The 23,351-nt window shown below is 49.9% G+C and overlaps 1 protein-coding gene across 1 annotated transcript in view; it reads right to left on the reverse strand.

Moving 5' to 3' along the window:
- Positions 1–1,574: 1,574 nt before the first annotated feature.
- Positions 1,575–23,351, reverse strand: part of LOC140390376 (early estrogen-induced gene 1 protein-like) — a 30,203-nt gene continuing 8,426 nt past the window's right edge. Inside the window, exons 3-12 of the mRNA XM_072475486.1 lie at positions 19,798–19,918; positions 17,970–17,999; positions 15,826–15,942; positions 15,329–15,375; positions 12,459–12,613; positions 11,555–11,662; positions 9,190–9,391; positions 6,809–6,930; positions 5,766–5,835; positions 1,575–3,953 (exon numbers count right to left, since the gene is read on the reverse strand). Of these exons, the coding sequence (XP_072331587.1) occupies positions 3,914–3,953; positions 5,766–5,835; positions 6,809–6,930; positions 9,190–9,391; positions 11,555–11,662; positions 12,459–12,613; positions 15,329–15,375; positions 15,826–15,942; positions 17,970–17,999; positions 19,798–19,918 (1,012 nt within the window). The 3' untranslated portion in view covers positions 1,575–3,913. The remainder of the gene's footprint in view (positions 3,954–5,765; positions 5,836–6,808; positions 6,931–9,189; positions 9,392–11,554; positions 11,663–12,458; positions 12,614–15,328; positions 15,376–15,825; positions 15,943–17,969; positions 18,000–19,797; positions 19,919–23,351) is intronic.

Here is a 23,351-nt window from a genome sequence, read left to right on the forward strand (position 1 = left end):
CTGGAAACGGTGCAGTCAGCAGTGAAAATCCCCACTTAATGATAACATTTATTAGTGTCACAAGTAGGCTTACATTAACACTGCAATGAAGTTATGTGACAATCCCCTAGTCGCCACACTCTGGCGGCTGTTCGGGTACACGGAGGGGGAATTCAGAATGTCCAAATTACCTAACAGCACGTCTTTCGGGACTTTGGGGAGGAAACCCCATGCAGACGCGGGGAGAAAGTGCAAACTCCACACAGACGGTGACCCAAGACTGAAATTGAACCCATGAGCTATGGGAGACAGCGGTGCTAAACATTGTGCCACCATGCCGCCCATTTCATGATCATCATGAAACGATAGTTGCAACAAATAACATCTGGTTCACTAATGTTCCTTTAGAGAAGGAAATCTGCCACCCTTACCCGGGCTGGCCTAGGCTGGTTTAGCACAGGGCTAAATCGCTGGCTTTGAAAGCAGGCCAAGAGCACAATTCAATTCCCATACCAGCCTCCCCGAACAGGCGCCGGAATGTGGCGACTAGGGGCTTTTCACAGTAACTTAATTTGGAGCCTACTTGTGACAATAAGTGATTTTGATTTCATCATTTCAAATGTGGTCATCTCTTAAACACGGTCTGAAATGGCCCAGCAAGTCAGTCAGTTGAAGAGCAATTAGGGATGGACAATAAATGCTGGCCCAGCCAGCGAGGCCCACGTCCCATGAATGAATAGGTTCCTAAAGTGACCAGATCTGGGGGCAATAATCTAGTTGGGGCATAAGCAGATTTTTTTTTGTTGATTTTTTAAAAAAATGTTCATCACAAACTTCCCTGCTTTTGAACGCTATACCTACCTTGTTACCTGCCCCCCACCTTGTTCCCTCTATGAAAAGCCTTCACACTCCAGCACCACCCTCCCACTCCAACATTCCAGATACGTGTCTGGAATGGGCTGCCAGAGGTAGTAGTAGAGGCGGGTACAATTGTGTCTTTTAAAAAACATTTAGATAGTTACATGGGTAAGATGGGTATAGAGGGTTATGGGCCAAGTGCGGGCAACTGGGACTAGCTTAATGGTAAAAACTGGGCGGCATGGACTGGTTGGGCCGAAGGGCCTGTTTCTATGCTGTAAACTTCTATGATTCTATACCCCACTGCTCCACCCCTGCCCAGGCACCCCACTGCCACTCTCTTCAGGATACCTACAGTGCAGGAGACCATTTGGCCCATTGAGTCCGGGCCCTCTTGAAAGAGCACTTTCCCCCTCCCCCGCCCCGTAACCCCACTTAACCTTTGGACACTTGGGGCAATTTAGCATGGCCGGACCACCAAACCTTTTGGGGGGGGGGGGGGGGGGGGAACTGTGGGAGAAAACCAAAGCACCGAGAGGAAACCCACACAGACACGGGAGAATGTGCAGACCCCACTCAGGCAGACACCAAAGGCCGGAATTGAACCCAGGTCCCTGGCGTAGTGAGGTAGCAGTGCTAACCACTGTGCCGCAACTCTCGTCTATTTTAAAACGCTCCTGATCACGATCGAAAGGCCAACATAAAGAGACCAGCTCCAGAGTAAAATGACCACATCTGTTTTTTTTCTTAAAAAAAACATTTTATTGAAATTTATCCATTTTAAAAAATAAAAAAAAATCCGGACAAATCCTCTCTCATTAAACACGCGGAGACAAATCACAGTTGCGAGTAACGCTGTACCAGAGCTGCGAGATGTATTCAGCAGCAGGGGAGCCCACAGAGCCAGCCCCCATGTCACACCTCCCAAACAGATATAAAATATTTTTAAAATGCTGGTTAAAGGGGCCACCATCTCCTTGAGAAAGGATTCCCAGTAAAGTTCTTTAAGAAAAATATTGTGTACAAATTGCTTGGGCACGAAAAACATAAAAGTAACACTCCCTCCAAATAAAGATTCATCATGCTTTCTTTCGGAAAGCACCTTTAAGAATGGCAATTTTCCCATTACCCTCTTTGGGAGGCAAAAATAACCAGCAAACATAACTGTCACCTCTTTAATTGCCCCCTTGGGGGCTTTTTTTAAAAAGTGCCTTTTTCATGGCATTTAAACACTGGCCCCGTCTAGGTATTTAATATTTGGGTATAGAGACGGGAGAGCATGGACTGGAAAGAGTTACTTAAACCAGAGAATGCACTGGGGCGGAATTGTTAGGAAGGATATTAGTTTAGGCCCCAGGCTTCTCCTGTTCTGTATCGCTGATTGAAAGTAATTCACAAAAGAGCTGATGTGAGTGTGCCGTTTTTACTGGGCCAAAGGGGAGAGAACAACATCACAGACACATCTCGTCTTCGCAAATTGAAAAAATAATTTTCCTAACTTGCCATCTGACCTCCTGGCTGCCATTGAGTTTTCCCTCTCAAAATGGCTTCCCACCACCTTCCAATAGATAACTGGTTGGTATCCAATTTCAAAATAAAGAAAAAAGGACAAGGTCAGGTTAAGAATGGCAGCTGAACCCAAGTTCTTTCCTCGCACTCTATTTTAAATACATGTGTAAACCATCCAGCAAGACCCTCAACTCATGCACCCCTCCCATGCAGATTCCATTGCCAAGCCTTCCATCCAGTCTCCTATGGCACTTCAAAATGAAGGCGGCCAGAACCGCGTCCACAGGATCAGGAAGCTGCCCGGAGACTCTGGAATTGGAGCAGGACCTCTGGACACCGCGTCAAGAGCACAACTGGGTAGGGGTGAATTTAGTTATTAAAAAATCAATACTCTTTTTCCATTTTCTTTCTTTTGGCCTGATGTGCATTTGAGCTATAAAAACATTTGGAGGCAGGATAGCTCGAGGTAACGGGGGCACATCGAAACCCCAAATCCTAAATATTAGGAAGCAATGTTAACACGTTGACCATTTCCCGCGTTAGTGTTAAAATAAAAACAATTCCACCTTGCGCTGAACTCACCGCTGCTAGGACGTCTGAACAGGGGGTTGAGGCAGCTCTGAGCAACACCCTCCCCCCTATTGGTCATTTATCAGAGCAGGAGGCATGGCAAGGTGGCTTCCTCACAGGCCAACTCCAACCAGGAGTCTTCCCAATCCTCCAGAATTACCCTGGAATCAAACAAGACACTTCCACGACCAACGTGCTGGGGGAAAGTCATAGGGGGAAGAGTTTTATTTTCCCATCCACCCCCTCATTTTCCTTGAACATTTATTTCCAAGTATTGGAGATGGGATTGCATTGAATAGCACCACAGGCATCAGTAACCTTGCAGCTAACCGCCTCAATCATTCAGGAATTTAACTGAAAAGTTCAATAAATATTCGACAGACCATTCATTGCTTCATAGTGAAGCAAACGGTTCACATACCACATCCCATGTTCAGGGTTTAATGGTCCCCACTCAGTCACGTTCAAACAAAATAAGTAGAAGAGAATAATGAACAGATTGAAATAATCAACAGTTCCCATTAAGCTGGAAGGCTGGAACCTATGCAGTGCAATCTCTTCCGAACACAGCTCTATTTTAGTAATATGTACATCCACTAATATTCATTGCCAGTCTGCACTTTCCCAAGGCTGGATCTGGAGAGATGATTTCAGGCTCCCAACTCCTCACCAATCTCCAACCCCACCACAACTGGCGTCTTAACCAGGGACTGCAGGGAATCCAACGGGATAGTTTAACCGGAAAGATGGACGTCTTCTTCAGTACGAATTATTATTTTTTTTAAAATTGGCAATGATCTTCCTAGGTGAGAAATATTCATCCATGTACAGTGTCAGCCAGAAATTCCTGATGATCTGGAATATTCTATTTGGGACGAGCAGCTGGGTGGTGGTGGGGAGAGCAGGGGGGGGGGGAAAGAAGTCAGAAATCTGAAGATACATTTCGAGCTCAATGGCCTTCGATGACAACTGGCTTGTAGTCACACCACCTTCTAGCTCAATGGCTTTCGATAACAACTGGCTTGTAATCACACCACCTGTGTAAGAGAGAGAGAAACACCATTACTATGGAAACATAGAACATAAGTGCAGAAGGAGGCCATTCGGCCCATCGCGTCTGCACCGACCCACTTAAGCCCCCACTTCCACCCTATCCCCGTAACCCAATAACCCCTCCGAACCTTTTTGGTCACAAAGGGCAATTTAGCATGGCCAATCCACCTTACCTGCACGTCTTTGGGCTGTGGGAGGAAACCGGAACACCCGGAGGAAACCCACGCAGACACGGGGAGAACGTGCAGACTCCGCACAGACAGTGACCCAGCAGGGAATCGAACCTGGGACCCTGGCGCTGTGAAGCCACAGTGCTAGCCACTTGTGCCATCGTGCTGCCCATGGAAACACATGGTCTATTTTCCGATGGCAAAGCCTCAGGCCACCTCCATCTTAATCAAAGCATCGCCATAGCTCCGACTCATTGAGAATTCCTGCAGTGACTAATGTTGACTGGAAAACTTTAGGAATATTGGATTCTAAACATTGAACAATTCAATGTTTAAAGGTTTGTGGTTACAGTGTGTGACTGCAATGGTTATTTTTTTTTTAAAAAAAGGAATTCCGTTTTGCAGGGGCCGGGTGCTTTTCGCAGCTATGACGTGAAACTGACAAAAGGAATGTGTTTTTCAGTCTATGCTAATGGACTGTGGTTTTACTGAAGAGGTCCCTGAGGAGTTAAAGTGCTTTGCACAGATAATTTGATTTTTTAGCTTGGGGAAAGGAAGTCATTGCTGGGTGGAGCCAAGGAAACCAGAGACATGGTGAAGCTGTGGAGAGAGGAGTGGAATTCTGATCTGCCTGACGCGGAGTCCACAATTCTCCCACAGCAAGACAGATTGAGATCTGGAGGTTTCTTTTCCCACTGTTTAATGAGAAATTGAGTCGTAGTGTTTTAAGGTGTAATTACAAGCGGTTCTTTTTGGATGTGAAGTTAACAAAGTTTAATATTGTAGTCACAATAAAGTTGTGTTTTAAAAATACCAAAGTCCTATTTTTTTCCCATGCAATCAGTCCTGGAACAACTCAATCTTTCCACACAGTCTTTCGAATAAACTAAAATATTGGGGTTTCGGCCCAGTACACGAACACTGTTGAGGTCTGGTCTGGGGTCGTATGTTGGTCACATACGAGGTCAAAGGAGCAGTTAAAATTACCCCACCACCATCCCTCTATCCCCCCTGCCTCAATGCCTCAATCTGCGCTATTAAATTGCAGGCCCAGATCGAGGGGTGGGACTCTTTAAAATAATCATATGGAGTTTCTCCACAGCCTTCCAGGACTCCACCCCTCCCCACAGCGATGAGGCAAAATAGATACCCCAAAATGGGAATAAATTTTATCCCCATCATTCTCCCATCGCCTTCAGGGATAATTTAGCGTGGCCAATCCACCTACCCTGCACATCTTGGGTTGTGGGGGGTGAGACGCACACAGACACAGGGAGAATGTGCAAACTCCACATGGACAGTGACCTATGGCAGGGATCGAACCCGGATCCTCACCGCCCTAGTGCTAACCACTGCTCCATCGTGCCGCCCCATTCTCCCATCCCTTTAATTAATTTCTATTGGTCCCCATTTTCATTTACATCTCATCTTTCAGGATCACCCACAGTGCTTTTCAGCATTTAGCCTCCGTGTGGTCACGGTTAGAATATAGGCAGTCAATTCTCACTGGAGACACAGAACGTCCGACAGTACAGCGCTCGGTGACTTGAACCCACAACCGTGACGAGTGCGCAACCCACAGCCATGACCATCTCTAAAGGCCACGCAGTCACTTTTCCTGTTTACCTGTTGGCACTCTGCAGGCCACCCAGTCTGATGGTGCCGTCCCGACCCACGTAGAGCTGCAGCCCACTGTCTGAAACAACACGAGGCATGGAGAAAAAAAAAAATCAGATTCCGGCCTAGGAGTTGAGACAATTGGTTAAGATACAAGCAGCTTGCGTTTACAAGGCCTCCTTTGAAACGCAGGAAACATCTCAAGAAGCTTCACAGGAGCCCCAAGTCAAAACCAACACCAAGTCACACACGATCAGCACTAGCTGGTCAGAGTTAAACGAGTAGTTTCAAAAGAGGAAGTATAGGAAAGGCCAAGAGGTGTCAGGCAGGGTAAGACCAGGTCGTGGGGGGTGGGTAGACAACGGAGAGCACGGCCTCCTATGGCGGAGTGAAGAAACTTGGGAGAGAACCGAGAAGAAAGAAAGTAGTAAGTAAAGTCGCCCTAGTCTCAGATGACCACAGACAGCTTTCTCCTTTGGGGGCGGGGGAAAGAGCCGACTGGTGGTTGAGAAGGCTCAGCCTCGAATAACCTCAGCCCGGTATGAGGATTGAACCCGTGCCGTTGGCCCCGCTCTGCATCACAAAACCAGCCGTCCAGCCAATCCGTCCAGGATACACTGACCGGGTTAGACGAAGGAGGGCGGTGGTGGGAGGAGGCTCACACGTGACATCAGCAGAGGCAGAGGGGGTTTCTGTAAAACAAAATCCAGTCAGGCTCATGTGCATCAAAATGAAATGGGCCGAACCCTCAAGTTGAGCCCTTTCCCTTCGGGCATCGGGAATGAGGTGGGGGGAACTTTAAGCTGGCTGCGTCCCCAACCCTCTAAAGGTTTGTGAAATCCTATGAAGCTGGATATCAGAGATAAAAAGGAGAAAACGCTGGAAACGCTCAGCAGGCCTGATGACGCCTGTGCTAATATCTCGAGTCGGTAAAGAGGGATGGTAAACGGGAAGCAGCATAGGATAGATCAGCGCCACCTTAGAGGACAATTAGCGATGGGCAACAAATGCCAGCCTTGCCAATGAGGCCCACGCCCCACTGCATCCCTCACCTTCAGTGTTGCTGGACTGGCTGAAGTCCTGGCTCCGGACGATCTCCTCCACGATGTCATCTGCGTCCACCCGCGTATCGTCAACTTGTGTGGGTCGGCTTTCAGCTGCTTCCTTCTTCCGTCTGGAACATCGGAGAGTCAGTGTCAGCAAAAGATACGCCCATTCACCCAGTCTCTTCCCTTCATTAGGCTTTAGCGACTGGAGGCCAGTGTCCAGTGGTGTACCACAGGGATCTGTGCTGGGCCCCCTATTACTCGTCATTTACATAAATGGCATAGATCAGTAAGTTGGCGGGTGACAAAGATTAGCCGGGTGGCGATGGTCAAATGGGCTGAAAAGTGGCAATATGGAAGTTAACCCTGAAAAGGGTGAGGTGATACACTTTTGAAGGAGTAATTTCACAAGGAAACATTCAAGGAAATTGACGTGCTAGGTACACTAGTATAACACTGGCTGCAACTGGATGCAGCATAGATCAAAAAGATACTCTAGACCTTGAAGTTAGTTCAATCAGGTTTATTGAACTAATAGCACAGTTCTCTACGAGTTTGACTCTCTGCTAACTTAAGTGTGGTTACTGTCGGAATGAACCAGACTAGCTCTTAGCCACACCTTGGTGGAGGTGTGAGATTATAACAACACCCTTGACTGACTCTCTCAATGTTCATCAGTGGAAAGAGGCGGAGTGTGAGTGCCTCGTGTCTTTTATAGTCATATCCCACCCCTGAGTGTCCTGCCTGCTTATTGGTCATGTCCTGTTCTCTGTGCCCATTAGCTGCTTGTCTGTATATCATTGTGTGTGTGTCCGCATATCATGACAGAAATATTCAATGGACAGACTGTCACCTGGCAGTTCTGAAGAACAAAGTGACCTTGGGAGTGTTTTGTCCACAGATCGCTGAAGGCGGGAGGGCAGGTTAATCGGGTGGTGAAAAAGGCACACGGAACACTTGCCTTTATCAATTGAGGCACAGATTGCAAAAGCAGGGAGGTTGTGTAGGACTTTGGTGAGGCCACAGCTGGAGTACTGCGTGCAATTCTGGTCGCCACATTATAGGAAGGATGTGATTGCACTGGAGGGGGTGCAGAGGAGATTCACCAGGCTGTTACCATGGAATGGAACATTCAGGTATGAAGAGAGGAGAGGTTGGAGGGGCTTTGGTTGTTTCCACTGGAGCAGAGAAGAGGGTGACCTTTTAGGAGGGGCATGGACAGGGTGGCTAGGAAGCAGCTGTTCCTCTTAATTAAGGGTCACTTATGAGGGGACACAGGTTCAGGTGAGGGGCAGGAGGATTAGAGTGTATTTGAGGAAAAACGTTTTTACCCAGTTACCCAGAGGGTGGTGAAGGTCTGGGGTGCACTGCCAGGGAGGGTGGTGGTGGCAGGTGGCCTCACATCCTTTAACCAAGTACCTGGATGAGCCCTTGGCACGTCAGAACATGCCAGGCTATAGGCCAAGTGCTAGCACATAAGTTTAGGTAGGCAGGTCAGATGTCTTTCCTGCGTTGGTGCAGACTTGATGGGCCAAAGACCTCTTCTGCACTGTATTATTCTGTGAGGGGCGCAGGTTGTTAATGAATTCTGTTGTGTTATGCTGCTTCGGATAACACCGGCTGCTACTTGATGCAGTCTTAACTAAAGGATGCTCCAGACTCCGAAATGAGTTCAACGTGTTTATTGAACTACTAACACGGTTCTCAAATGAGTTCAACTCTCTGCTAATCTAACTGTAGTAACTCAGTCTAACTGTGCCAGCTTGCTCTAAGCCACGTGCTGGGGTGTGATGCTGCTGTTCAGCCCTGTCTTACTCTCTAGATGTCAGTCTGTGGAAAGAGGCAGGGTGGGAGTGCCTCATCCCTTTTATAGTGTTTATGTCAGGCCACCTTGTGGCGATGTCACCTGAGTGTCCCGACTGCCCATTGGTTGTATCCTATTCGGAGTGTTCATTGGTTGCATATCATGACTTGCAGACAATAATCAGAATTACATTTCAAGATGGATTCAATGTAGGAATCACATTTTCACGATGACAATGGGTCAGACACTGTTCTTTCCCCCTTGGATTGGGTGGGTCAGACACTGCCCTTTCTCTCCACCACTCTCCCCAGAGACTGGGTGGGGCAATGGGTCAGACACTTGGTGGGACCTCATCTGTCTGACTGCTCCAAGATCGCACCTCTGGCATTCTTTCAGTACTGCACTGGAGAGTAGGCCTGGATTTCGGTGATCAAATCCCTGGAATGGAACTGGAGCGCAGAACCTCTGGAGAGTACTACCCACTTGAGACACAGCAATCAGACATTAATCCCAAAAGGCTGACCAGAAAAATCCCATGGCAACCGATCCTCAGTATGCTCCCCCAGTAACTGGCCCGGCCTACCTCGACAACCGCTCCGATCGCTGCACAGGCCTGAAGAGTGGCGGCGCCGCTGACTCTTTCTGCGGACTCAGATCCTTGCCTCCTTCCCAGATGTCGGCCATGCTCCCGATCCCCGAGGACAGGCCGCTGCTGCCGGAGGAGCCGTCCCGCCGGTGGCTCAGCTCGGAGCGGGAGACGGAGGGCGAGCGCTCGGAGCTGTAGCCTGTGGGAGAGGGAAGGGAAGAGGCAGGAGTTTGGGTTAGCGACGTGCTCGCTCAAACGTCACCACACCCCTCCCCAATGCCACAGGGCTGTAATTGCACACAGATATACACATGGGGAGGGCCTAACCCACCCAGCAGTGAAATTACTGGATTGGGTGCAACGTGATCACCACATGCCCCTTTCCTCTGTCCCCCCCACCCCCATCCATCAACCCCAATTTCATTCCATTCAAGCAGTGTGGAGAAAACTGCACCCAAATGGGATCCCCACTAGCGACTCCCAAATAAACCCCTTCACTCCAAGTTTGAACAGGAATTCACACAGTTGCCTAGTGCCGCACGATATGGTCAGGAGGGAATTCACCCTGTTCAGTCCATTAACCCTGTTCAGTCATCCAACAAGATCATGGCTGGCCAGCAACTCAACCCCACAGACCAGCCTCCATCCCCTTAATAACTTGATCTACAAATCCCAGATTCAAAATCCACAACCGATCCACTATCAGTTTCCCTTTGTGGAAGGAAGATCCAAACTAACAACATCCGCCCAAGTGTCCCTCCGACTGCCCCTCCACTAATTGGTTTTTAAAACTGGACTCCCCAACCAGAAGTAATTTCTCTCTTTCTTCCGTTTTTACAACCCCACTTTGTGCAGCCACTCTTTTTTTAATTTAACCCTTGATGTCCAGGTATCAGCACAAGTGGGAGTGGACATGCGAATTATGGGTGGGCGTCTGGTTTAAAAATCGGACAGGAGTCACAAACACAATGCTGTCTGTCTGCCCTTCCTACCCACCCACCCTCCTCCCCCGCCCGACCAACCAACAATACACGGTACGGAAGCCAATGCAGCTGCTCAATTAGCGTATAGGCTGTGACCATCTCGGCAGCACACCTTAGGAAGGCTAGGGAGGGAGTGTAAGTAAGCATAATCGCAGATGACCATTGGCTGCTTTCCCCTTTGAGGGGGGGGGGGGGGGAATCTGAGGATCACCAGGGGAGGGGTAAGGTTGAGAAGAGGGGGGCTTTCATGGATATCCTCAGCCAGTATGACAATTGAACCCACGCTGCATCACGAACAAGCTGTCCGGCAAACTGAGCTAAACGGGCCCCAGCGGCTGGTAGATAGGGACGGAGAGCGGTATAGCTGAAGGGCAATTAGGATGGGCAAGGCATGCTGGCCTAGCCAACGAAGCCTACATCCCATTAAATGGAAAAAGAAATCCTTGTTAAGAGACACTGTCCCCTCCCTACCCCGAGCACCATGGACCACACTCCTGACTGCGGCCAGTCACCGTCCTGGAAAGCTAGGCTTGAGAAATCCGGGCTCAGCTGGGAGGCCCCACACTGCTCAACAGGCACGTACGGTCTGGGCCAGCGGAGGTCCTGGAGGGAAGCCGAAAGCCAAAAGCCATCTGCAGTCCCTCTGAAAAGGCGGAAGCCGGCACATTTATACAGAATTATTTTATTATATATGTTTCAACTGCGGATCCGGGATTATAAATTGGACAATAACCCTCACGTCCACTTTTATGCCGAAAGCAGTTGATCATTGTTATTTTCCCATCCTCCAAAGGAATGCAATAGCTGCATTTAGCAGCAAACGTCCCTCAATTACCCAAAACGTTCAAAGAACAACAAAGAACAAAGAAATGTACAGCACAGGAACAGGCCCTTCGGCCCTCCAAGCCGGTGCCGACCATACTGCCCGACTAAACTACAATCTTCTACACTTCCTGGGTCCGTATCCTTCTGTTCCCATCCTATTCATATATTTGTCAAGATGCCCCTTAAATGTCCCCATCGTCCCTGCTTCCACTACCTCCTCCGGTAGCGAGTTCCAGGCACCCACTACCCTCTGCGTAAAAAACTTGCCTCGTACATCTACTCTAAACCTTGCCCCTCTCGCCTTAAACCTATGCCCCCTAGTAATTGACCCCTCTACCCTGGGGAAAAGCCACTGACTATCCACTCTGTCTATGCCCCTCATAATTGTGTAGACCTCTATCAGGTCGCCCCTCAACCTCCTTCGTTCAGCGGAATCAGCATTTCCTCCTCAGTAACAGTCTCTTGCCCCTCTCCCTGGCTATGTCCAAGTATGGGGAGCACCCCCAACCCTCTGAAACCACAGGGCCGCTGTTCCCATGGAAATCCTTGCTCACCTGAGAACTTCGACAACTGGCTGGAGGCACTCGGATTGCGCGAATGCCTTTTCCGGATCAACTCCTCTGGAGCGTGTTGCAAGTTATCCGAATCCTCGGATATCACTCCTGGGGAGGGGCCAGGGAAGGGAAAGAAAGAACACGGGATGAATAAATATACAGGATGACAAGATGCATGTCTGAGGATTCATTCTTCCAACCAGGTGGGATTCTCAAACCGCCCCCCCCAAAACCCTGGAGCCACCAGTCGGGACAGGTTTTCACATGTCGCGATGGAGCAGGAAATGCTCCAGGAAAAGCCCAAAACCTTCCACAACCTCAGGACATCCCCAAACACTTTACAGTCCATGAAGGTATTATTAGAGTGCAGTCATTCTTGTAATAGTCCATTGTAGGGAGGAGGAGCGGGAACACAAAAAAATAGGAAACTTTGCTGCAATTGCACAAAGCTTTGCTGAGACCTCACCTGGAATATTGTACAATTGAAGACTCTGAAGAGGGTTAATACAGTAGCCACAGAGGTTAGACAATAGAACATTACAGCGCAGTACAGGTCCTTCGGCCCTCGATGTTGCGCCGACCTGTGAAACCACTCTAAAGCCCATCTACACTATTCCATTATCATCCATGTTTATCCAATGACCATTTAAATGCCCTTAATGTTGGCGAGTCCACTACTGTTGCAGGCAGGGCATTCCACGCCCCTACTATTCACTGAGTAAAGAACCTACCTCTGACATCTGTCCTACATCTATCTCCCCTCAATTTAAAGCTATGTCCCCTCGTGCTAGCCATCACTCACGCCATAGCTGACACCTGGCTTTTGCGTCAGGTCACCAGCTAACTTATCCCAAAGCATCTTTTTGAGTGTTCGGGAGAAGAGGAGGATGGGGAGGCAACTTACCTGTAGCCAGGAAGGACCGACATCCCGACAGCCTGGAAAAACTGGGCCTGCTGCACAAGGAGGTGGGGCTTCCCTTCCCATCATCCCCTTTGCAATCCAGTGCCAGGGAATTCTGATGACCCAAGACAGCGATTGGCTTGGCTGTGGATGGTGGCCTGCGATGAACAAGAAGAATTGGTTGAAATAACCAATCGGACCAAAGAGAATCAACAGAGTACAGAATCCATAATGTCCCTACAGTGCAGCAAGAGGCCATTCGGCCCATTGGGAGCCTGCACTGGCCCTTTGAAAGAGCACCCTACCCAGGCCCACACCCCACCCAATCCTTGTAAGCCCACCTTACCTGCACATCTTTGACCTGTGGGAGGAAACCGGAGCACCCGGAGAAAACCCACGCAGACACGGTGACTGCAAATTCTCCCCACGGCCAGAATCGAACCCAGGTGTCCAGCGCTGCAAGGCAGCAGTGTTAACTAACGTGCCACCGTGCTGCTACTACACCAAGGAAACCAAGTGGAAACTACTCCCAGTTAGCACAAGCCTGTCCTGAGATCCAACTATAAATGGGAGCGCGCGCAAGACCCATGCGGGCAGCAAGGTGGCAGTGGTTATCACAGCTGCCTCACAGCCCGAGAGACCTGGGCTCAATTCCGGCCTTGGGTAACTATGTGCGGAGTCTGCACCTTCTCCGGGTGTCTGCGTGGGTTTCCTCCGGCTGCTCCAGTTTCCTTCCACAGTCCAAAGATGTGCAGGTTAGATGGATTGGCCATGCTGACTTCCCCGGAATGTATCCAAAAGGTCAGGTGGGGCTATAGGATAGGGTGGAGGTGAAGGTGGGGGCTTAAGTAGGGTGCTCTTTCCAAGTGCCAGTACAGAGTCGATGAGCCGAATGGTCCCCTTTAGCACTGTAGGATTTCTAACATTCTATTACCCTTGAGTTCACATTCACAAACTTTGAAGGTGCCAGGTCAAACTGTTTTTTAAAAATATATACAGATGGAATACTTTAGATGACCAAAAGAAAGGATGTCATGCTAAACTGACAGAAAACAGTTTTTTTTCATAGAATTTACAGTGCAGAAGGAGGCCATTCGGCCCATCGAGTCTGCACCAGCTCTTGGAAAGAGCACCCCACCCAAGGTCAACACCTCCACCCTATCCCCATAACCCCACCCAACACTAAGGGCAATTTTGGACACTAAGGGCAATTTATCATGGCCAATCCACCTAACATGCACATCTTTGGACTGTGGGAGGAAACCAGAGCACCCGGAGGAAACCCACGCACACACGGGGAGAACAAAGACTCCGCACAGACAGCGACCCAGCCGGGAATCGAACCTGGGACCCTGGAGTTGTGAAGCAATTGTGCTATCCACAATGCTACCGTGCTGCCCAGTTGGAGTAGTGTGTCCAATTCTGAGCACTGAACTTGAAGAGGTTTGTCAAGGCTTTGGAGAAGAAGGGAGCAGTGGAGATTTACTAGGATGGCAGTTTTCTCCTGAAGCTGAATAAGGATGGCACGGTAGCACAGCGCCAAGTACAATTCCCGGCTTGGGTCACTGTCTGTGCGGAGTCTGCATATTCTCCCCGTGTCTGTCTGCGTTACCTCCGGGCGCTCCGGTTTCCTCCCACAAGTCCCTGCTGTTGGGTGAATTGGACATTCTGAATTCTCCCTCGGTGTACCCGAACAGACGCCGGAATGTGGCGACTAGGGGATTTTCACAGTAACTTCATTGCAGTGTTAATGTAGCCGACTTGTGACAATATAAAAAATTATTATGGAGACGATCGAATTGAGGCATTCAACAGTATGGAGGGGGTTTTCAGAGAGCGGAGTGGAGAATCTGGGCCCAGTGATGACTGTGGGCGTGGTGTACTGCCAGAGGTGCTGCCTTTCGGGTGAGCGGATGGATGTGTCGGGAATGCAAACAAAGCCAGGCCCTCGACTTGCAGTGCCGGTTGGTGGAAAGTGCAACTCTGTACGAGACTTTGTATCTCGCCTGTGAATGTTAGGCTGGCAAACATTCACAACGAAAGCTCAACCGCAACATTGGAACAGGAGGACGCCACTCAGCCCCAATCTGTTCCCCCCTTCTACTAAGATCATGACTGCTCTGAAGGACCCCCGGTGAAGGGAGGCAGCCATATAGCCAGCCCGAGGCCACAAAGTCAGGGACATACTGAAGGGGGCGTTAGAAAAATGTACGAGGGGTTGGGGGGTAGTTTTAACATTGCTGCCTTTACATGCGACTACTCTCTGCCATGGAGGAACCCTCCACGAGGCTGGTAACAGCAACGACGGAGAGTGGAAAACATGCAAACGCCACTGCCAGTCAGCAAAGCCATTGGTCTCCTTTGAAGGCTGAGGCACAATCAATTTGACGAAACGAAGTTGAATTCAAACTGAGGCTTTATTAGTATCTGAAGTGTGGCCTCCCACAGCAGCTGACGAAATGGCTGCGAGCTGCAGGCCACGCATATTTATAACCCGGCTCCTGGGCGGAGCTAGCATGCAGGGGCCCAGGTGAACCTGTAGTGCAGGTTCTACCGTACAACCCTTAATATAGGAACACAGTGGTTTACCGCAAAGGCTCAGTTGGCACAATTGATTGTTTGGCTGCTTGCAATTAGTGGTTGGGGGATGGGGTGAGCCTATTATTGGGTTCACATTTACTGGGTTCAAGAAGAAAAAGGGTGGAAGGTCCCAGCCAGGGATCTCACTCTGCAGCAGTGGTTGCGAATCCCAGGTCTCTCGGGCCAAAGTCATTCAGTCTCACTTGGGGGTTGGGGGGGAAAGGGGAACCAGAACCCAACCAAATACCTGGAAGGAAAAAAAAAAACCAACGTCCCCCACGGTATATACTCACGTCTTGAAGCAGGGGTCACCAGACAACAACTGGAGACTGATGGACACCTGATAGAGACAGAGAGAGACAGAGAGAGAGAGAGAATCATCAGTGCACAGGTCCAAGGAGGTGGCTGGAAAGAGCAACTCTGTCCAGAATCCCATCCCACTCCAGAATTGCAGCACAAGAGACAAGGCCAACATCCCAGTGCCGTGCAGAGGGAGTGATACAGGGAGACGTTGTCTGCTCAGGGAAATAAATAATCGATGGAGGATGTTTAACATCTTATCTGAAAGACTGCCCTTCCGATGCGACCGCCCTCCCTCGACCCAGCCCTGGGAGCATTGGCCGAGACCACATTCCTGGAGTGGGGGACTTGAACCTGCCACTGCCTTCTTGGTGAGTGGCTATTCACTGAGCCACGGTTGATGTGGGATCATGAATAGATAAATGTGTAATGGTGGGAGTGATGGCTCCCCCTTCCCTTCCCTTTCCCGTCTTTCCCCTCCTCCCCGTACCTTCAGGATGGAGTTATCCTGCCGCGTGTTCTTGGTGTCGTAACCCTCCAGGATGTAGCACCGAGTGGTGGAACCAGCCCCGGCAAACTCGGCCAAGTTCAGGTCGACGAATCCCAGCTGAGGGCAGAAGACGACAGATCAGCAACGGTGGAGGCGAGTGTGGATGGTGGGGTTGGACCGAGCCGTCAGAGACACCCCAGCCAGTTACAGAGACTGGAAACCTCCCCCAATCCATTCACCCGAGCTGGGGCACAATAGCACAAGAAATAGGAACTGGAATAGGCCCATTCGGCCCCTTGAGCCTGCTTCACAACAAGATTGTGGCTAAATCGGTCACCTCAACCCCTCACACTTATTCACACATAGTTTAAATCTCTCACTGATTCCCTGTCAAAATCTCTAAGATTCTCAAGCACTGAGAATCCAAGTACAGGAATTTGAACGTGACCACTGCAACTTGGCGAGAGATTCCCATGACTTTCAATTGACCCAAAAAAAAAAAATGCAGGGTGGAATGCTGACCAAGGCGGTCTTCAAACTGCCCCCAATGATGTAAACCTCCCAACATTCACCATCAATTGAAACAAAATGAGTCCCTGGGTTAATGGGCAGCACGGTAGCACAAGTGATTATCACTGTGGCTTCACAGCGCCAGGGTCCCAGGTTCGATTCCCCGCTGGGTCACTGTCTGTGCGGAGTTTGCACGTTCTCCCCGTGTCCGCGTGGGTTTCCTCCGGGTGCTCCGGTTTCCTCCTACAGTCCAAAGACGTGCAGGTTAGGTGGATTGGCCATGCTAAATTACCCGTAGTGTCCATAAAGGTTAGGAGGAGTTATTGGGTTACGGGGATAGGGTGGAAGTGAGGGCTTAAGTGGTCGGTGCAGACTCGATGGGCCGAATGGCCTCCTTCTGCACTGTATGTTCTATGTAATCTATGTAATTAGAGCCCAATGACAAGGGAGGTCGGAGTATAGCTGGCACGTCGATCCCTCGCACACAGGTCTTTGTTCTGTCAAAACGTTGAGGAAAGAGACTGGTGTTTCTGTTACAGCTTTTGCTGTAAAGCACACATTCCAAGTACATTCACCGTTTGAGAGTCGGAAATGCTGCAGCCAATCTACGCACAGCGAGATCCCACAAAATAGCTAAATGACCACATCACCGTTTTACTTATTGGGACGATGACCCAGCGATAAATATTGGCCAAGACAACAAGGAGCATTCTCCTCACCCCCACCACTCCTCTCCCAGCTCTTAAAATAGTGCTACGGGATAGTTTACGGCCACCTAAGAGGATCAGAAGGAGAACTTGTGCGAGTAGATCCATGATGGCAACCTAGGCTAGTGAGTGGGCTGCAGGAGTGACTCTCCTTCATCCCAGTGGGCCACAAGATTAAAATCAGACATGTTTACGATTAGACCCTAGGAACAAAATTGAATACATGCTGAATATTTCGTAACTAGGTAGAGAAAATGTTTAATCATTCATATATGAATAGAACTGTCATCAACTTCAAATCTTGGCTCTAGTCATACAAACTCTCCTTCTGAGTCATGTTCCAATTCAAACCAACACCCTCCAGTCAAGTTAGTGTCTATAGAATCTCCACAGGCCATTCAGCCCATTGAGTCTTCATCGACCTTTCGAAAGAGCACCCTACTAGACCCGCATCCCTCCCCCTCCCCCCACGCTCGATCACTGCAGCCCTGCCTAACCTGCACATCTTTGGACATTAATGAACAATTTAGCACGCGCAATCCACCTAAATCTGCCCATCTTTGGACTGTGGGAGGAAACCGGAGCACCCGGACGAAACCCACACAGACACTGGGAGAATGTGCAGACTCCGCACAGACAGTAACCAGAGGCCAGAATCGAACCTGGTTCCCCGGCGCTGTGAGGCAGCAGCGCTAACCACTGTGCCACCCAGCAATCCAGTCAATCTTCTACCTTTCCAGTTGTTGCCGCTGTCCCCATCCTAATCCTCCTCAGTTAACATACTAACCATCCCCTCTTTCCCCCCCCCCCCCCATGCCTCAGTATCACTGCTACCTAATGCAGGATCAGCAAATGGCCTTGGCATGACTGCCAAAGCCATACACAACACATCAGTAGACCTGACAATGAGGAGACAGTCTCACTCACCTTCACAAATGTTTTCCCGCCCTTCAGCTCCTGCGGAAAGACCAGAGGACAGCACATTAGCGGGCTTTTCAAAAAACAAAAATTATCGTTAGCAAGGCCAGCTTTTGTTGGCCCATCCCCATCATCCTAGAGGTGGTCTCGAACCGCGACAGCAGCTGTCTGGTACAACCGAGTGGTTTGCTAGAGGGTAGTTAAGGATCAATCACATTGTGTGGGTCGGGGAGGTACATGCATAGGCCAGCAGATTTCCTACCCTGAAGGACATTAATGAATCAGATGGAGTTTGAAGGCACATCGATGGTAGTTTCAGGATCACCATTATGGACACTGACTTTTAATTCCAGATTTGAATAAATTCAATTAATTAGTTACAAATATTCAAATTTCAGTAGCTGATGTGGTGAGATTGGAACCAGTGTTCCACCAAGAACTATAGCCTGGGTCTCAGGATGACTAATGCCGTGACATGAGCATTCGCGCACCCCCCCCCCCCCCCCCCACCCATCTCAGCATTTCCACATATCAGGTCAGTGAGGGATCAAAGGTTGGCACATGTGCCTGGCATGTAGGGGTCAAAGGTTGCCCACATGGACCGAGCAGAGGTGTGGATTCTCTTTACATATGGAGGCCTCAGAGCTGGAGCTTCATTATGTGGCCCCAGTGGATTGGTCATCGCAGATCTAACGGTCAGTGTATCATAAAAGAAGCACCTTTCGTTTAAGAAAAAAGTAAATAGAACAGTCGCTATTGCAAACACGAGTAATGAGGCAATCGATTTGCACATAGCAAGTTCCCCAAAACCAGCGACAAAATAACAAACAGATAATCTCTTACTTTTGTGGTGCTTGATTGCCGAATGATTGCATTGGGGGGGGGGGGGGGGGGGGGGGTTGGACAAAATTAATCCAGAACCATGGTTCTCAAGCTGGGGTCCGCAGACCCCTGGGAGGTGGGGGAGGGGTCTCCATGGAGATTTTTCAAGGAGTCCAGGATGGAGGGCTGGCCTTAATCAGTGGGCAACTGCCCATGGCGCCCCGAACAAAAGCCTCACGTTCCTGCTCCCCTCGGGTCTCTCGCCAAGGATAGACAGACTCTGCAGTCAGGCACACCCAAATTCACGGATCCCTCCAAGTAAACAGCATTATTAAAACATTCTTTACATCGAGCACTTCCCCATTTAAATTGTATCACTGCGCGAGAGGGGTGCTGATTACTGAAGAACATTTTACAGTGGCTTGCGGGGGGGGGGGGGGGGGGGGGGGAATAAAGGAGACGGACATCCAGAAGGAAGAAAATTAAAGGGGGTAGAGAGGAAAAAGGGGGCCAGCGAGAGGAAGCAATTTTGGGGGGTGGAAAGGAGGGAGGATGGTGTCATGATATGCAGACGTGCCGGTAATGATATACAGACAGGCAGCTAATGAACACAGAGAACAGGACATGACCAATGAGCAGGCAGGACACTCAGGGGTGGTATCTCACTATAAAAGGCGCGAGGCACTCACACTCCGCCTCTTTCCACTGATGAACATCTACAGAGTGAGTCAGGGTGTATGTACAGTATCACACCTCCAGCACGTGGCTAAGAGCTAGTCTGGTTCAGTCAGACAGAGTAACCGCACTTAGGTTAGCAGAGAGTCAAACTCAGAACTGTGCGACAGGTTCAATAAATCAGATTGAACTAACTTCAAGGTCTGCTATCTTGTGGTTAAAGCTGTATCCAGTTGCAGCCCGTGTTATCCCAGAGTACATAACACATCAGGTGGTGCTGAGACACTGAACCTACCACCAGGCCAAGCGAGAGATCGAAAGAGAGAGAGATCACACAAACCTTGCGAACAGACACCCGGCAGAGACTGGTATCCAGGACCCCTGTGGCCGAGCTGGCACTCATCTTGCACATGAAACGTGACTCCTTCCGCCATTGCACGCAGTTTTCCTGCACCTCTTCTCTGCAAAATGACAACGGAAAATAATGTTTTGAAACAAAGACACAAAGTGAGACACTTTGAGGAAGGCACAGAACCCAGACACAGCCAGCCGCCCTTCGCCACATTACAACAGCAGCCAGGCTGCAAAGATTGCCTGCAAACCATTTTGGGGTGGACGAGAGGTCGTGACCGGAGCTACGCAAATGCAAGCCTTCCTGTCAAGGAGCATGAAAATGATCGACGAGCAAAGGAAGGGCAGGTTCGCCTCCTTGGCGAGCGGGTCGAAGAGGGCAAAATAATCAGGTCAAATGCACCAGGCAGCTTATTCACATAATGCCAGCACTTCCACCTTCGTCTCAACATGTCAACCTGTGCGAATCCTCAGACATCTCTCACTGGATACATCCGGGGCCATTCACTGACAGATTCACAGTTTAAAAAGGTCCTGCAGACCAGCCGGGGTTGGAAGCAGGTGCAGAGGCAGATGTTGTAGCCTTCGCCTCGTTGATAGCCCGAAGGCGGATCCTGTTGGATGGAGATCAACCTCTCCACCCTGTGCCCTGGCGTGGCGGGGGGACCTGCTGGAATTCTTAACTCTCGAGAAGGTTAAGTTTGAACTGAGGGGAAGGATGGAGGGGTTCTACAATTAATGGGCTTTATTCATTATGCACTTTCAAGAATTGGATAACATCGAACATTTGGGGGGGGGGGGGGGGGGGGGGGGGGGGGGGGGGGGGGACGATGACACCGTATGTGTTAATGGTGCCCATGGTTGATCCCTTTTTGTTATTTGTTTATGTTAACATGTGGGCTGCTGTTTGGGGGGAGGTTGGGATCATTGTTGATTGACATTGCATTTGTTACTGCTTATTGTTGGGTGTAAATTTGGGAGAAAATGTGAAGGAGAATAAAAATATTTATTAAAAAAGGTCCTGCAGAATCTTTCAGCTTCCAACACACCATCCACAAACTAAGGTTTTGAATTCCAGTCAGCGTATCGTCAGCACAACTCTGGCAGCGTGGACCTGGCATCCCTCAGGTGGGGCGGGGCACCAGGTGGATAATTAAAGGAGACAGGATGTCGGTCAAAATACAAATTCTTGGAAAGTCCCGGCGAGTTCAGCTTGAAAACCTTTGGGGTTTCCAGCTTGCCTGCCTTTTATTCAGTGGTTAGCACTGTTGCTTCACAGCGCCAGGGTACCATTCCCGGCTTGGGTCGCTGTCTATGCGGAGCCTGCACATTCTCCCCGTGGGTTTCCTCCGGGTGCCCCGGTTTCCTCCCACAAGTCCCAAAAGACATGCTGTTAGGTGAATTGGACATTCAGAATTCTCCCAGTGTACCCGAAGAGACGCCGGAATGTGGCGACTAGGGGCTTTTCACAGTAACCTCATTGCAGTGTTAATGTGAGCCTACTTGCGGAGTGCAGCTAACCTGGGTCACGCTTCGAAACGATTGACAGGCGCAATGGCCTCCTGCAGTGCTGTACTTGCCCACGATTCGGTGAACAGATGTCAACATGAAATCTAACCACCTGCCACGTGACAATGATTCAAGTATCAAACAATCAGGTCCACAGAACAAACACGCAACACTTCCCCCAAACCCCAGACGGCAGCGCAATCCCATTCATTAGCTGCTTAGATTATAGACAATTATCACTGAAGAGGGGAGGCGCCAGCACCAGGAATGCTTGGCTCGCAAGAAAGGAATTGGCTGCAAAACGAGCCACGAGCTCCCTGCGTCATAGCAACAGAAGGGCAGATTCATCCTTTCGGTTTGACAGGACCTTGGTATGAAGGGAATGTGACACGGGGAGTAGGGAGGGTAAATAATCTAACCAATCAGCCGGCCAGACCAGGCCTGCACTCAATCCAGTGGAGAAGGGGCATATTTGGAATAGTGGGGGTGGCACAGAGAACTGTCGCTATGGAGCTAGAAAAATGACAGCCCCTCCCTCAAGGGAAGGGGGTCGGCCAGGAAGGGGGGGGGGGGCAGAAGCAAGAGTCGACGTTTGGGACGTTTTCACCAGTTCCTCCCCGTCACCCTGATAAGTGTAGAGTCATCCCAAGACTCTACACTCCCCCAAGGAAAAGCACAAAGCTGGGCCGGTGATCCAGCACACAGCATTTTTGGGATTACAATACAGAGCGTCAGCAGTGAGGAATGATATAGGCCCAAAATGGGAAGAACGCATGTTCCTGTGGCAGGTACAGCATGGATTAGATACAGAGTAAATTCCTTCTACACTTAACAAGACAGACATGAACCTTCCTCAGCCAGAACCCAACCTTCCAATTACAGTTTTCATAGTTTTAACCCTAGCCTGTTGATATGGACAGAGTGCAGAAGGAGGCCATTCGGCCCATCGATTCTGCAACAGTCCTTGGAAAGAGCACCCCTACTTAAACCCACACATCCACCCTAACCCAGTAGCCCCCCCTAACTTTTTTTTTTTGGGACACTAAGGGCAATTTATCATGGCCAATCCACATAACCTGCACATCTTTGGACTGTGGGAGGAAACCGGAGCACCCGGAGGAAACCCACGCACACACGGGGAGGGTGTGCAGACTCTGAACGGACAGTGACCCAAGCCGGGAATCAAACTTGGGACCCTGGAGCTGTGAAGCAACAGTGCTAACCGCTGTGCTACCGTGCCGCCCCATCAATCCTGTCACCCTCAGTACATTACCACCCAATCCTCAAGGCAGGGGGTGGGGGAAGACAATGTCTGACCCACTGCCCCATCCAGTCACAGAGGGGGAAAGGATAGTGTCAGACCGACTGTCCCACCCAGTCCCAGAGAGGGAAAGGACAGTGTCTGACCCCATTGTCCCACCCAGTCCCAGAGGGGGAAAGGACAGTGTCTGACCCATTGTCCCACCCAGTCCCAGAGGGGGAAAGGACAGTGTCAGACCCACTGTCCCACCCAGTCCCAGAGGGGGAAAGGACAGTGTCAGACCCACTGTCCCACCCAGTCCCAGAGGGGGAAAGGACAGTGTCAGACCCACTGTCCTACCCAGTCCCAGAGGGGGAAAGGACAGTGTCTGACCCAGTGACCCCACAAATTACTGTGCAGCATCATGGGATCTTGCCTCACTGTTTAACTCTGATAATTGATCAGGAGTTGCTGTGTTTGTTTTCACACGTTGCCACGGTGACATTCCACAGAAGCCGGTCTGTACACATTACAGGATGGGGCCTGTTTCCTCTTCACCAAAACTCATTTGCCTGTCATGACTCCAGTTGCGGTCAGGTTGCCAAGGCGAACATTTGGAGATTATGGGCTGGGACACAACGGAGTGTGAAGACAGCACACAGGAAGCAAACCCATCAGATACAACCAGACACAGAGCGGCGTCAGGGTTACCAACTGCAATTAAACGTAGCTCTGGGAGGTTTTAATCACATGACTTGCCCTCACAATCATAGTCGGCCAACACATCCATGATT

The sequence above is a fragment of the Scyliorhinus torazame genome, chromosome 14 (genome assembly GCF_047496885.1).
Source record: "Scyliorhinus torazame isolate Kashiwa2021f chromosome 14, sScyTor2.1, whole genome shotgun sequence".
NCBI classification, from domain to species: domain Eukaryota; kingdom Metazoa; phylum Chordata; class Chondrichthyes; order Carcharhiniformes; family Scyliorhinidae; genus Scyliorhinus; species Scyliorhinus torazame.